We start from the raw sequence: 15,855 nt of genomic DNA, 5'->3' as shown, positions 1-15,855 counted from the left end.
TAGGAAAAGACTACCTCAGAGGCACCAACCAGGCCATCCTTTTTGATTTCATTATTCTCTGGTTTGGTCTCCATACTCTTAAGCGTGCATGCCACCAGTGAGTGCCCACAAGAAAGCAAAGTTCAAAAAAAAAAAAAAACATCATTGATTGAGGGGGAGCCTCCGCGTTTACTTAACAAATACACTGTGATTCCTAATAGTTTGACTTTTCTCTATGATGGTCAGTTACTCTTGTCGGAGGTCCAGCCATCCGATCACTACGAGGATTAACTCTAGCTTTGATGCTCTCAAGGATTGCACACACACACATTTTCTTTGTGAGCTCTCATGTGTGTTTTTGAGTTATGCATTCTTATGATGCCTATGGCTTTGATTAAGTTCTATCTGTTTTGTTCATGACCTGGTGCTTCAAATTTTTATTACAAATTTTCAGGACTTTTGACTGATAGATTCTTTTATCCTAGTGGTATAGTCATTCACTTGGACTCCCTGCTTGTTACAGGTCATCCTAAAAAAAAAAAAAGGTCCCCACTTGAGCGGACTGTTCCACGCTCGAGCGTGTTTTTTAACCTTGCAGCATTTTTGTCCTTGTTTTACAGTTCTGTGAGGGGTGTTTTTGCGCTCGAACGTACTTATTCGCGCTTGAGCGGGTATCTGCTTGCCTTGTCTCACGCTTGAGCGTTAATCTTTATGCTCGAGCGGACTTATTTTGTATAAAACTCCCTCCTTCGACTCTTCAGGTCATTTTTTTCCCTTTTTTCCGTCTCTCCTCTCTAGGGTTTGGATTGCACCATTGTTGGGTTCGTTAGTGCCTCCCTCCTACCTCTTCCATCGCCGATTTCACCATTGGTAAGCATTTCCCTCTTCTTCTTTCTGTTTTTTTTTTTCTGTAATTTCGATCTTTGTGGGGGTTGGTCTTTGGGTGTTTTTTTTCCAGTGATTTGTGTTTAGTTTTTTTTTTTCCCCCTTCCTCACACACTCTCACTGAGTTTGGTTTTCATGTTTTTTTTTTTTTTTTTGTGTGTGTCATTCGACCTAGGGTTTCTAATTAGTACTCTTCATTGTGGTCTCTCCTCTTTCCATTATGTGTTGCTTTAGTGGTTTTTGGTTCAGCTTTGTCAGGTTTTGGATCCGACTTAGTGCCTTATTTTTCATTTTTTTGTCATTGATATCATGCCTTGCATCTGTCCTACATATTATGCATTGTGTCAGTCTTTTTCATTATCCTGTCATTCATTGTATGACATCTGATTATGCTCATACTTGTGTCCATTTTACTGTCATTCATCTAATGGTCTCACATTATGTTCATACTTATATTATGCAAGTTTGTCTGTGTTATTATGCTAGGTTTTGCTATGTCCCTATATCTTTGTACATCTGTTACTAATGTGTGTTGTGTTCTGTTGGTTTGTTTTTGGGTTGTTTTGTTTTGGATTTTAGTTGTGTTTTGGTGTCACCATGTCTTCTCCTAAAAGACGAAAGTCTACAGTGTCGCGTCCTCTTTTTAATTCTGATAGGTTTCAATCTGCCAAACAAGCCAAATTATTCTGTAAGTCATTCGCGGCTCAGACTGTTCACCTTGAACGTAATGTCTAGCCCAATACTTTCGAGTCGATTCCTATCCGTCCCTTGCTTGACCCCTTAGGTGGAGACTTGGTTTTGTCTTTTTCTAGTCGTCAAAATCTTGACTGAGTTCGAGAATTTTTCTGCAATATTGAGAATATCAGTGACATTGATCCTTTCTTCACCGCTTGGGTTAGGTCTAAATCCATCTTTGTCACTCCTGATCTTATTCGAGGGCTTCTTAAGATTGATCGAGTGTTTCCCGAACACTATCCTTTCCCGGTTCGTCCTACATGTGACTTTGATAATGTGGCCGAAGTCTTCTGTGGTGCTCCACGCAATTGGATTAAGGGCTCTTTGATTAAACAGTTTGAACTCCTTCCCGAGATTAGACTGCTTAATCTCATTGTCTGTGCTAACATTATTGTGACCACACACTCTTCAAAAATTAATCAGGATCAGGGGTTCGTTTTTTTTTTTTTTTTTTTTTTTTTTGTCTTGCTCGTCATATGTCCATTAATCTTGCCACTCTCATTATTCGCAAGATGATAGGTGTCTTTGGGAACAAACAGTTAGGTCTCCCTTATGGTTGTATGATCAACCGTCTCTTGTCCCAACTTGAGGTTCCAATTTTTGAGGATGATGAGTTTGCCTTTCCCTCAAGACCATTCACTAAAAAGGATGTTTCATAGAGTCGTGCACACGTCAAGGGGGAGTCTTCTAGGGCTGGTACTTCTATAGGTACAGCTGCTGGACTTGCTAAGGAGGCGAAGTTTGATGCAGCCGCAGCTGGTGGTGAGGAGGATGCTGTTCCACCCCGGGCGTTTCATGACTAGCTTCAGCATTTTGAGTAGGCTATGACACAGAGGTTGGACTTTTTGGATGCTCGCTTTGATGCTTTTGACGGTCGCCTCAGGCAGTTGGAGCAGTCTGCCATCCAGACTATTACTCAGCTGGCGCACATTATTTCCTTACTGCAGATTCAGCAGCCTCAGCCTCCACCTAATGCATGATCTTTGTGTTTGTCCGCCTGCTTTCTTCCTTGTCTCCTGGCCAAAAAGGGGGAGAATTTTTGGTTATATTTTGGTTTGGTGGTACATATTTGGATACTTTGTTTTTTGTTGATATTTGGATATCTGGATACATATTTGGATACTTTGTTTACTATATCTTGTTATGGTGCATTCATTTGAATATCATTTTGGACATTTTGGATATAGTATAGTGGTTCTCTTTATATATATGTTTTTGATATCTTCTTATGAAGTTCCACAGTTTTTGTTTTTCTGGTATGTTGCTTGTTATTTCACAGGTGGATGTTGAATGGATTGTTCGAATGGTAGGATTGTTTGTAGATCTCAAAGTGGTTTCGTTTTCCTATTTTCTTGGTTGTTAAATTGTTTAGTGTGTGTGTTTAAGGAAAATTGTTTAGAAGAGTTTTGTTCGGAAATTGAGAAAGAGGGAGATTGTTAGGTCCCTTTATTGTCCAATCCGCGTACAAAATTTTGTTTCGAAAAAATTGTTTTTTCTCCTTTGTTTTTGTCTTTCCCGCTCGAGCGGGATCATTGGCGCTCGAGCGGTATATAGGTTGTCTCTGTATTTGGTCAGGTCTGTAAAAATACTAAGATGTGTGATTTCGCGCTCGAGCGGGTGTTCTGGCGCTCGAGCAGAAACCTGTTTGGTCACATGCGTATTTTGCTGAAGCCGCTTGAACGGGATGTTTTGCGCTCGAGCAGAGATCGCGAACCCTGCTTGCCTATATATATCTGTTTAGGCTGATTTTAGGGTTTACTTTTCCTAGATCTTATTCAAGAGTCCTAGGGTCTTATTTGAAGTTTTCTTCTGAGTTTTTTTGTGAATTTTTCCTTGATGAAATTGAATGAGTAATAAACTCATGAATTGAGAAACACATATCAAGGAGATTGTTCAAATACATACAAGAGTGTTATTCTTCGGTGGATTCCGAAGATGCAAATGTATAGTTTCAAAGGCGGTTGATTCTGTACGTAGTCGTTGATTCGACAAGTGAAGTTGTGGATTCAACTTCAGATTGATCAGTTCTGAGACGAAGGTGTGGTGAAAGAGTTACTGAAGGTTTGAAGACAAATTGACTAAGTTGGGTAATTTGTGTGTTATCTTTGTAATCTTTTGTTCTTCAGTAGTGGATTGATTAGTGGCGTTTCGCCCGTGGTTTTTGATTACAGTTGAAGGTTCTTCAATTGTGGTTTTTCTACGTAAAAATCATTTGTGTCGATTTATTATTTATTCTGAAAAACAACAATCTAAATCACTTTCGTAAGTGCTTGATGATTTAGATTGTGTGTTTTGGATAATTGGGAATTGGAATATTTTAATCTTGATCTAATCACGAATCACTTAGGATTTTGACTAGCTAATCCAAAATCCCCCAGTATAACATTAAAATTTGAATCCAACATCATATTGCTTGATTTTACATCTCTATGTACTACACATTGTTCCCATCCTTCGTGTAGGTAGAGCAATGTAGAGACCAAGCCTTGTGCAATTTTGTACCTTATTGCCCATGTCAACACATTATTTTCTTTGAAGAGATGGTTATCTAAACTTCCATTTTCCACCAACTCATAAACAAGCAGGAGTTCATTTTTGTCATGACACCAACCAAGTAGTTGCACCAAATTTCTATGCCTCAACCAACTAATGATCTTCACTTCAGATGTATACTCCTTTATTCCCTGTTTTGATCCCTTTGATATCCTCTTCACAGCAACATAGGAATTCAATTCCCTTAAAAATTCTTTATAAACCCCACCAAATCCTTCCTCTACAAGCTTCTGTTCGTCTGTGAATTTATTCGTTGCATGAAATAATTCAGCATATGAAAACTTGTTTGGTCCGATACCTGCATTGAATTCATCGTCCATGGACATATCAGGGGCAATCTCCCCATCCTTTTTGGTCCTCTACTTTTCTTCCACTTGACAAAGCCAAACAAAGCCAATCCACCAATGAAAGCAGCTGATCCAACACTCAACCCCACAACCAAAGCACTTTTGTTGTTTCCACCCTTCATTCTTGGGCTAGAGGTAGCATTGGGGCTTGGAATAAGACTAGAACTTAGACTTAGACTTGAACTTGGACTAGGACTAGTTGGCACATCAATTTGCAAACTCGAATTGAATGACCATGATTTAACAATATGACTCTCATACAAATCTCCTGTTCCAGTTGAGAGTTCTATTGTAACCCATTTTGGTAAGTGTTCCCTCAAGTCAACCAAAAAACTAAGACTAATTTCAATTATGTTATTGTCTTTGTATCCAGTGAAAACAACACTTAAATTTTTTGAACTAGAATGATAACTAATCCAAGCTTTATTCTGTTTCTCGTACATTATGTTATTGTACCATACTGTAGTAATGTTAGATGTAATAGAGCTGATATCGATACCTACATGAGTTGTTGGTGTGATGTCGAGTGGTTCCCATTGCCAATTTTGAAAGGTATCAAACTCCACAGCAACAAATGGAGTCGATATGGGGGGAGAAATTGACAAGACTGGAAGACCATGGCAGTACCATCTGCGTTCTTCAAAGTACAATTGTTAGGAAGAAGGGCGTATTCGAACCCATCTGCAAAAGTTGAGTTTCCTTTTGAATCAGTTATGAACAAGAAATGGGTGTTGAAATCCGCCAATGTTCCGAAAGCTATGTCCCCAAGGTGAAGAGGATCTTTATATGTAGCTCAACCGGCTTTCCAAGTTTCCTTTGGAGGGATTGGATTCCTTGGTTGGAAACGTAAGTTTCTCATTCTACTGTTATGTTGCGATTTTGAAGTGTTACATTAAAATTGGTGAAGTTGAAGCTAAGTGCAGTTGAATGAAGAGGAAAGTAGTAAAGGGTGATCACAAAGTAGTAGAAGAAGAAGAAGAAGAAGAAGAAGAGAGAGCAAAGCTGAATAGGCGATCGGTGGGGGTTCCAAGGCCAAGAGTTGCAGATAGCCATAGCCATAGCCGTAGCGTTGGTTGGTTGTAAGGAAAATGAATTCTTGATGAGTGAGTTTGATCGTTGGAGATTGGACATTTAGGCCTTGTTTGGTTTGTATTTGAGAAACATGTTTTAAGATAAAAAGTACGAAAATTTGTTTGATTTGGTTTTTTTTCAAAAGATGTTTTGAAAAATTATTTTGAGAGAGAGTTTTGGAAAAAGTGATTGATTTGATGTGTATGAGAGAGAGATTTGTTTGGAAAATTTGTAAACCAAACAAGTTTTGGAAAATTTTTTTAGGAAAATTTGTTTGGTTTGATTACTTTTGAAAACTTATTTGTAGAAAATTTTTCTCAAAATTTTTTGAAAAACACAAACCAAACAAGGCCTTATTGTTCCAAAGTCTTTGAAAAGTTTCGGTGTATTTATTTATGTTTTAGAGTGTATGTGTACACGTTTGGGTAAAAAACTAGGTAAAGATTGTTTCAATGCAATCTTACTGTTTATTTGATTAATTTGAATGGGATGGAATGAAATGATGTGGTAAATTTTTTTTTTTTGATAAAATAATTATTTTTTTTTTAAATAATGAAAGATGATTTTATCTGTAATATATTTGTTATTATTATTTTTTTGTCTAACTAAATATGAAAATAAATATTTTAAGGGACAATTACAAAAAAATTTTGAAGTTTGATCCTTCTAACAAAATAAAATTGTAATTTTGTTAATTTAAATCTCAATTTTTTGTTCGTTTATTTTTGTTAAGTAAAACATTAAAAAAAATGTTTTAATTATTAAACTCAATATAGATATTCATAAAATGCCTAAAATATTATTTTTCATTAAGTTTAATAATTAAAATATCTATTTTTCATCAATTTTACTTCATGAAAATAGACAAATGATTTAGATTAAAAATAAATCAAAAGTTTAGAATTTAAATTGACAAAATTAAAAATTTATTCTATTATAAGGGTTAAATTTTAGAAATATATATATATATAAATATTTCCCCATATTTTAATGAAACATACCGTTTCATTTCTTTCTTTCTTTTATTTTTATTTTTATTTTTTGTTCACAAAAGGGGGCTAAAGCCCAAAACAAAACAAAACACTAAACAGCAGAAACACAAAGGGATTCTAATCCCTGAACATCCTTATCTAACATAAGTAACACGGATGGAGGGACGTGAAGGATCTTCTTGTGGACCTTTAACCTTTAACCTTCCAGCTTCCATTTCATTTCATTTCATTCGAATTAAATACTATCTACCAGTACAGAAAATCTGAAAATCAATCTTTGTGTTTGAGAATTAGTCGTGCTTTCCGTTGGTCTCTATTTTTCTATGGATTTTGTGGCTATCATCTCCGGTGTGCAATGCACACCATATGTAATCCTATCACAAAATTATGCAAGATCATTTTTATAAATAGATTTATACAAATTTGTGTTCAATTTACATATTCTTGTGAAATTATTTATATAAGATCATAAAAATTTATATAATTTTATGGTAAAGCTGCGTACGGAGAATTTTCCATGCAGAAATCCAACAATTTTTTTGGTGCTTTTTGGAACTGATATGGATTGTCATTTTGACATGTTCCTCAACTTATATTCCAAGACTTTTCTTCAACAATTTTTGATGAGGTTGTTTCTTCTTGTAATGTTTTGTATTTCACAAGGTGGTAGATATCATAAATTAATGAGAGTTCAAATATTATGTGATAGTAATTAGACTACAAAATTGGATAAATGAGTTGTTCACTAATTTCATTTAAGATAGTATTACCGTTGCAATTATTATTTGTAAAGCTTCTAATTTTGATCAAAACAATACTGTGGCCTACTGTTTGATAAAAACAAAATTGGATTAAGGTTTCGTTTGTTTAAATAGAAAATATTTTATATTTTTTTTGATATTAGATATAATAAAAAATAAAAATGAACAAAAAATAAGTCTGTTTAGATGGAATATAATTTTAATTTTTAGAAACCAAAAAAAATTTTGCGAACTAAAGTTTACTCATGCCACCACGGTTTGTTTGGAAAGTTAGTTAAAAACTGACTTTTTAGTTTTTTTTTGACTTTTTTAAAAAAAACATATAAAAAAAGTATAAAGATGATGTGAGCTAAAATAAGTTAAAAGTAAAAAAATTGACTTTTAATCAAGTTCTCAAATTAGGCCGCTTCCATTGCCTCCACCACCACCACCACCAATCACGATCACCATCACCTCCATTGCCACTGCCAACCCACTATCCCTACATCTGCCACCACCGCTATCTCCATTATCACCATCTCTAATGCAATCATTAGTATATTAATTTTAAGAATGCAACTAAATATTAAAAAAATATTTATTATGAAAAATAATTTAAAATTTTTTTTGCTTTTTTTTTTTAATTAAAAAATATTTTTGCCGACACCAGCGGAATGTAACCAGTGTTACATGCTCCACAGTAATAATGATTAGAGCATATAACATTCACTTTTTAGGAAAATAAGACTTGACCACTCCAACAAAACTTTTCTTCCACCTTGAAAACGAAAGTCGCCAGCAGGTCCTACTTTCCTGAAATTCTACTATGATTGTTTATCCAATCAATAATAAGAGACTAAATATTGGGATTAAGATTGTGCATAGATCGATCTGATTCGGGATATTAGTTTCTAGTTTTTGAATTCAAAATTGAATCAGTCAAGTACTTAGAACTTGATAACCAAATCAAACCAATTTAGTGTAGCTCGAATTAAAATCATGGTATACTATATTAAAACCAATTTAATGTACGTAGTAAGTAGACTACAAAATTACTTAAATGAGCCGTTCACATATTTCATTTACATTTAAATAAGATGGTATTATTTGGAATAATGTTATATGCATCAATTAGTATATTAATTAACGTAACGAATGATGTGATATAATTTTAAAGGCGATTACCATTTGTTAAGCTTCTAATTTTGATCAAAACAATAATGTGGTTTACAATTTATGACGCTAACGTTTTGTTTATTTGGGTGAAAATGTAAGCGACCCTTATTAGTACTTTAATGGATTAATGTTATTTTTAGTCATCAAAATTATGGACGAAATCAAAATTTTATCATCGGAAGAGTTAAAATTTGAATAAATTTTTTTTAGCATATACACAAGAACGCATGTACATATAGAATAAGATATGTAAGTTATATTTATATACATAAAAAATAAAAATCTAAGGTTTCACACATTTTTCACTTTAAATCTCAATATTTTTCACTTTAAATCCGAAAATGATTCTTCTTTACCTTATATAGACGGAGATAAACTGAGAGGATACATTGAAACACGAATAGAATACCAAAATTTAATTTATTGAAATTAAAATACTGAAGTTTAAAATATAAATTAAAAAAAAACATGTGAAACTTTAATTAATTTTTTTTTTTGAAATTAACCCTATTTTATTTTAATAATCAATCACTTTAAATGAGATAGTATCATGGTTGTTGTACCTATTTATAAAGTTTCTAATTTTGATCAAAATAATATTGTGGTTGAAAACTAGGAAATACTTTTCAAAAGACTAGAGGATGAGAACATCCAGTTATTTTATTTTTTTAGATTGATAGAACATTCATTTATTTAAAAAATCAAAAACTCTTTTTATGTGATCCAATTTCCAATATTGACTGAGTAATGTTAGAGACCCCAAATAATTTACCAAACCTCTGACACTGGTGTGGGACCTATACACGTGGGTTTGTGTGAGTTTTACACCTATTCGAGAGATTTGGTAAAATATTTGATAAATTATTTAGAATCTTAGCATTTTTCATATTGACTTGGCAAACAAGACATTTCTTCCACATTGATGTTATCGAACACGCCAGTGGAGAGTGGAGAGTATTGGAGCTAGACTATTGGATTCAATCTTTGAATAATTCCATATAATACACCTATATTTTTAACTAACAAACAAATTTCTTTTTCACATGATATGCCAAACACGAACACAAAATGACATTGTTGTTGACACCTAATTTAAGTTGCCGTTTGGCATGTGATTTTTTTAAGTTAGTTTTTTTACTTTAAATTATTTTAGTTTGGGTTAAAAAATTCATTTTAGTTGATATTTTTTATTTTTTTAACATTTGTGAGAAAAAAATAAAATGATTATGGTTTAGATGTCACATTTTATTTTACTAACTTATTAACCTATTTTTTCTTTTTATGACTAATTTAGCTCCAACTCCAAATGCCAAACGAAGCCTTACAAGTAAAAATACACATGCGACAATCAGAATATCTTCAATATTTGTAAGTAGCATACACTTGTGGGAGATTTTTTTTTGGTGAAAGTTACCAATTGATTTTTTTACTTAATTTAATGGTTAATTACACTTTTCACTTTTGTAATTTGACTTAAATATCATTTTAGTCCTTATAATTTCAATTTTAATAATTTTGTTCCTACAATTTAAATTTAGTTTTAATTTGGTCATTTTATCTAATTTTTTGCTAATTTTGTCTATGTGAAAAATTGACAAGTATCTCAAAATTTTTAATTTTAGCCTAAAATTTAGATAGAAACAAGTATCCCAAAATTGTTAATTTTAACCTCTAATTTAGGTAGAAGGACAAAATTAAAACTAAACTTGAAATGTAGAGACTAAATTGTTCAAATTGAAATTATAAGGACTAAAGTGAATTTTGGGTTAAATTAAAGGGATGAAAAGTGTAATTAACCCTCAATTTAAATGTATTAACTTCATTTAATGTATTTCATATATGCAAAGAATTCTTGTTTTGATCCCTTTGATATCCTCTTCACCTCACTGAAGGAATTCGATTTCCTCAAGAAACCTTTATAAACCCCACCAAATCATCCTCCTCCAAGCTTTTGTTCATCCGCAAAGTTATTTGTTGCACTAACGAATTCACCATAGGCAAACTTCTTTGGTCTGATACTAGCCTTGAATTCATTGTCCATGCACGTATCAAAGGCAAACTCATCATCTTCTTATTGTGCTCTACGTTTTTTCCACATTACAAAGCCAACCCACAAATAAACCAGATGATCATACAGTCAATCCCACTACAAGTGACTTTTTGTTGTTTTCAGCCATCCTCTTTCCAAAACCAAAGGTGATTACATTGTTGCTTAGACTTGGACTGGGATTTGGTTTCATTCTGGGATTGGGATTGAGAATGGTTGGTGCATCGATTTGCAAACTCAAATTGAATGACCATGATTTAACAATATCCTTTTTAAAATAATCCCCTATTCTAGCTAAGAATCCAGTTGTAACCAATTCTGGTAAGTACTCCTTCAGAACAATTGGTCAACTAAGGACACTTTTAACACTGTTATTATTTATATATCCAATTAAAACACACTACAACATATAAGACTTTTGGTGACCAATTATTTTGGTCCCTAAAATCATTATTTTGGTCTTTAAATGGTTTTTGTGACAAATTTAAATTCGTCATTAAAAAAGTCACTAAAAGTGTGTCTAGAACAGTCTTTAGCGACGAATTTTTAAGAATGTTACTGAAAATGACAATTAGCGACCAATTTAATTTTGTCACAAAATGTTGATTTTACAAGACTAAACATTTGGTTGCTAATACTTCGTCATAAAATGTCCCAATTTGGTCGCGAAAAACAAAATAATGACATTTTTAACTGCAATGATATTTGGTCACTAAAAGACAAATAACTTTCTCTACAACACATTTTCATCGCTAAAATCAAAGTTGGGATAGCTAAAAATACACAAAAATTAAATGTCATCCAATCGTAAAATAAAATAAAAAAGAAAAAAATTGACATCCACACATCAAAGACACTCTATTACCAAATCATAAATTCATAATAAATACATAGTTCTGAGTATATTCAAAATTTCCAAACTCAAAGCTTTCAAAATGCTTTTAAGATGTTTCCAAAAATTGACATATCAAGTAATTCTCAATCAACCGATAATCGTTTCTATCATGAGGAAGCAGAGCAATGTCACAGCAAAGCTTCTTACACTTTTCATCAAGGGACTCCTTGTTGTCAGCATCACAAACACCAAAGCTCCCAAAGGTAGAAAGGGACACAATTATTTAAAACCAAAATTTCCCCTTCTTGCCCAATCTGCTCTTGCCTGGCATTCCTTCATCTTCATTGACACTTGAGAAGAAAAATGTGATAAACATTAGAGATTTACCTAGTCATGAAGAGCTCTATTGCGTAATACTCATCACGATTTGTCAATCGCATAGTAAAATCTCAATATTGTCATACATCTATTCTGGCTACAATGATTTCAAGGCTTCATCTCAATACTCATTCATATAGGTGACTAAAAGTAAAAATGGTACATAATCTGATCAAGGAGAACTAATGAGACACCAACCACATCCTACTAGTGTATTTGTGTATGATCATTGTTTCAAACTTACACAGGTTAAAGGATTGAAACAGATCATTGACATCAACAGCCACCTTCTATGCTTAGACCACACAGCTGGACAAAGAGAATGCATTCCATTCTGCCAATCAATCAAAACAACAGTTAGGTATATGTCTGTGGAAGGATCAAAAGCACAAAACAATAATTAATTGTAAGGATCTAGATCAACAAGTCAGGTCAGGATTACAATGTTAAAATATCAAATCAAACTAAAATGAAAAGGAAGACCAATTTGTGGGTGCATGCATTGTAGCAGGCAGGAGGGAAACAACTAAGACACTCTCAGAAGTTTTGTAAACTAAACCAAACCATAAAATGAATCATATTTTTAAAATTATGAATCAATGTTTTTATATGACCCTGTCACCTGTATTATTCACAAAGTTACATAACAAAATAGCCATATCCATGGTCACTTTTAACTATATTCAGTACCAACTAACAGAACATTTACCATAGGACACTCGCAAGAAAGCTTGACCACATAATTCTGACAGAAACAGAGGAAACAAAGTTCTTGAAACTTATAAATGCTTTAAATGCAGGCTTATGAGAAGTCATTTCATATATACAGCATCCTGTAATACAAGCATAAGATACGTAAGTGTACATTCAGCTAGGTAAACTACAAAATATGCTAAGTTGCAACTTGCATTCATGATTGCACGTGCTTATCACTTGTACATGTATTCATGATATTTGTGTTTCTAAATGATTCCTAATTCATTAAATACGACTCAGCTAGTTATGGTTGTTATAGCTAATATATTGCCATTCATAGTTATCCAAAAATAATAATCAGATTTCTTTTACTTGGATTGGGAATTCAATTTTAAGAATCAGATTGCTAAAATTGTTGGAAAAAGAATGGAACAAATAAATAAAAATAAAACAATAGTTGATTTTAATAGAAAAGCAGAGCATCTATGGCACATATATGTATAGAAGGGACCCAAACAATAATTTTCCCGAAATTCGCAACCTCTAAACAATATAATGGTAAAAAATTAAAAAAGACTGTCAAGCCCAAGGAATACATACCATCTCATTTGAGAAAATCACCACCCTGCAGCATAAATAATAAGAATTAGTGAACTGGTAATTACAAAGTAAACCTTTACTACAAAACTAGGTTGGGTACTGCAAAGTTTAGTAAATTTCTTAGGATAGACAATTTAGTAAGTACAACCTTAAAACTACATCACAAGAAAAGCAGTCGTGACCATCAACCCTGTATGCTACAACATAAGCAAAGATTGTTAAAATTAATTCCATATTTACATTGGATACATTAAGTTTATACATTCTTTGTATTCATGTATTTTTATATTCATGCATTTTATACTTATTAAGTACATTGTCTAGATTATATTCATGTACCTAGATAATTGTAAGGTTGTTTAGGTTCATGGATCTTATTCATTGAACTTATGTATAACATTCTCTATATAAAAGGATGTAAGCCTTTGGGCAAAATATATGAATCAATAAGTGAGAAAAATTCAATACAAAATATAGTTCATTCTAAAGAGAGTTTTATCAAAAGCTAACATAAGTGGTATCAGAGCTTTGGTTGGGTCAAGAATAAGCTAGGCATAGAGATCGGATACGAAAAAACAAGCCCCAAAGAAGAACAAACCGACATCCATGGCGAATCCTAACAATCAAAATGTATCTACTCCTATCTTTAATGGTGAAAATTTTGATTTTTGGTATGTGAAAATGAGAACTATTTTTGTCTATATGGAGCTTCGGGATCTTGTTGAGAATGGGTTTGAGGAACCTGAAGATGAAGGAGCTTTGACAAATCCCCAAAAGAACCAATTAAAAGAGCAAATGAATAAGGATTCAAAGGCTTTCTCTTTTATTCAACAAGGAGTTTCAGAAGCAATCTTTCCAAGAATTATCAATGAGACAAAAGTGAAGGAGGTATGGGATATTCTTCAGAAAGAGTATAGAGGCAACTTGAAGGTAAGAACCATCAAACTTCAATCATTGAAAAGAGATTTTGAAGATTTAAAGATGAAGGATATGGAATTGTTGAAGGATTATTTTTCTAGGGTTATGGAACTTGTAAACCAAATAAAAATTTATGGGGATAATATTACTAATCAAAGAGTTGTTGAGAAAATTTTGATAAGTTTGCCAGAGAAATACAATCCCATTGTTACTGTCATTGAAGAAACTAAAGACCTTGCTGATTTGAGTATTGAAGAATTGATGGGTTCAATTAAAGCATTTCAGCAAAGGTTGAGTAGGCAATCTGAAAAGTCAATTGAAAGTGCCTTCAATCCAAGCTCAATGTTAGTACCTCTAATTCCCAAGGAAGAGGAAGAGAATGAGGAAGAAATGCAACCGGAAGAGCAAGAAATGCAAGAGGAAGAGGAAGGTCTAATTTTCAAAGAAAGGAAAATAAAGAGTCCACTCAACAAAAGTGTGGAATTTGCAACCGAAGCAATCATGTTGATAAAGATTGTTGGCTTCGAGGAAAGCCAAAATGTTACAATTGCTTACAATTGCAACAAATTTGGGCATGTCAAGAAGGATTGCCTAGTCAAGAGCACTCAACAAGCTAATTTTTCCGAGGAGCAAGAAAGTGAAGGGCACATGTTCTATGCTTGTCACAAGGCATCAGATCAAACCAAGGATGTATGGTTTCTCGATAGCTGATGTAGCAATCACATGACAGGAGATGAAAGCATTTTTGTGAAAATGGATGCTTCCTTCAGTTCTCAAGTAAAAATGGGGAATGGTGCCTTAGTCCAAACAAAAGGAAAATGTACTATTGCTATAGAAACCAAGATGGGTACAAGATTCATTTCCGAAGTTCTCTTAGTTCCAGACTTGCAGCAAAATTTGCTAAGTGTTGGACAACTTATGGAGCATAGATATCTTGTTCACTTTGAAGACGATTTTTGCAAAATTTTTGACAAAGGGGGGAAAAGCCAAGTTGTAGCAAAAATCAAGATGGAGAAGAATAGAAGTTTTCCTCTCATTTTCCGGTATAGCAAAAATGCTGCTTTGAAGATGGATATGATTGATAATTCTTGGCTTTGGCATGGAAGATTTGGGCACTTTGAATTTTCAAAGCTTGAAGCATCTACAACAAAACAATATGGTTTTTGGGTTGCCAACCATTCATGAAGTGCAACATATTTGTGAAGGTTGTGCACTTGGAAAGCATCACCGGGAGTCATTTCCGAAGGAGAAAACATGGAGAGCTAAAGCACCATTGGAGCTTGTCCATACCGATGTGTGCAGACCTATGGATACACCAACTCTTGGAGGTAACAAATACTTTATTATCTTTGTTGATGATTTTACTAGAATGACTTGGGTGTATTTCATGAGACAAAAGAGTGAAGTTTTCTCTATCTTCAAGAAATTTCAAAATCTTGTTAAAAGACAAAGTGGTTGTTTAATGAAAGTATTGAGAAGTGATAGAGGCGGAGAATACAACTCAAATGAGTTTATGAAATTTTGTGAAGATATTGGAATGGAAAGGCAATTGACTGTTGTGCGGCGGAAAGAAAGAATAGAACCATAGAGGAGATGTCCAAGTCTGTGCTACATGAGAAGGGGCTACCCAAAACTTTTTGGGGTGAGGCCGTGTATACAGCAGTTTACTTGATGAATAGATGTCCTACAAAAGCTCTTAAGGACAAAACTCCATTTGAAACTTGGAGTGGAAGGAAACCATCGGTGAATCACTTGAAGGTGTTTGGTTGTATTTGTTATGCTCATATTCCAAAAGAAGTGAGGCACAAGCTTGAAAATAGTAAGAAATGCATCTTTGTGGGTTATAGCTCAAAACCCAAAGGCTATAGACTCTTTAGTTTAGATAAAAAGAAGGTGATTATTT

At 33.5% G+C, this 15,855-nt stretch overlaps 1 protein-coding gene and 1 pseudogene across 1 annotated transcript; one reads left to right on the top strand and one right to left on the bottom strand.

Moving 5' to 3' along the window:
* The window catches only part of LOC114294748 (L-type lectin-domain containing receptor kinase IX.1-like), a 31,268-nt pseudogene extending 19,468 nt beyond the window's left edge, over positions 1-11,800 (bottom strand).
* A 1,840-nt stretch (positions 11,801-13,640) lies between these two features.
* LOC145803936 (uncharacterized) lies at positions 13,641-14,663 on the top strand. The gene has a single exon (XM_082897313.1). It carries the CDS (start codon positions 13,641-13,643, stop codon positions 14,661-14,663), a length of 1,023 nt encoding a protein of 340 aa, XP_082753439.1.
* Positions 14,664-15,855: the final 1,192 nt, after the last annotated feature.

This window comes from Camellia sinensis, chromosome 12 (assembly GCF_055761805.1).
Source record: "Camellia sinensis isolate YWXY chromosome 12, ASM5576180v1, whole genome shotgun sequence".
Lineage (NCBI taxonomy): Eukaryota > Viridiplantae > Streptophyta > Magnoliopsida > Ericales > Theaceae > Camellia > Camellia sinensis.
This window is presented reverse-complemented; position numbering and strand designations above follow the sequence as displayed.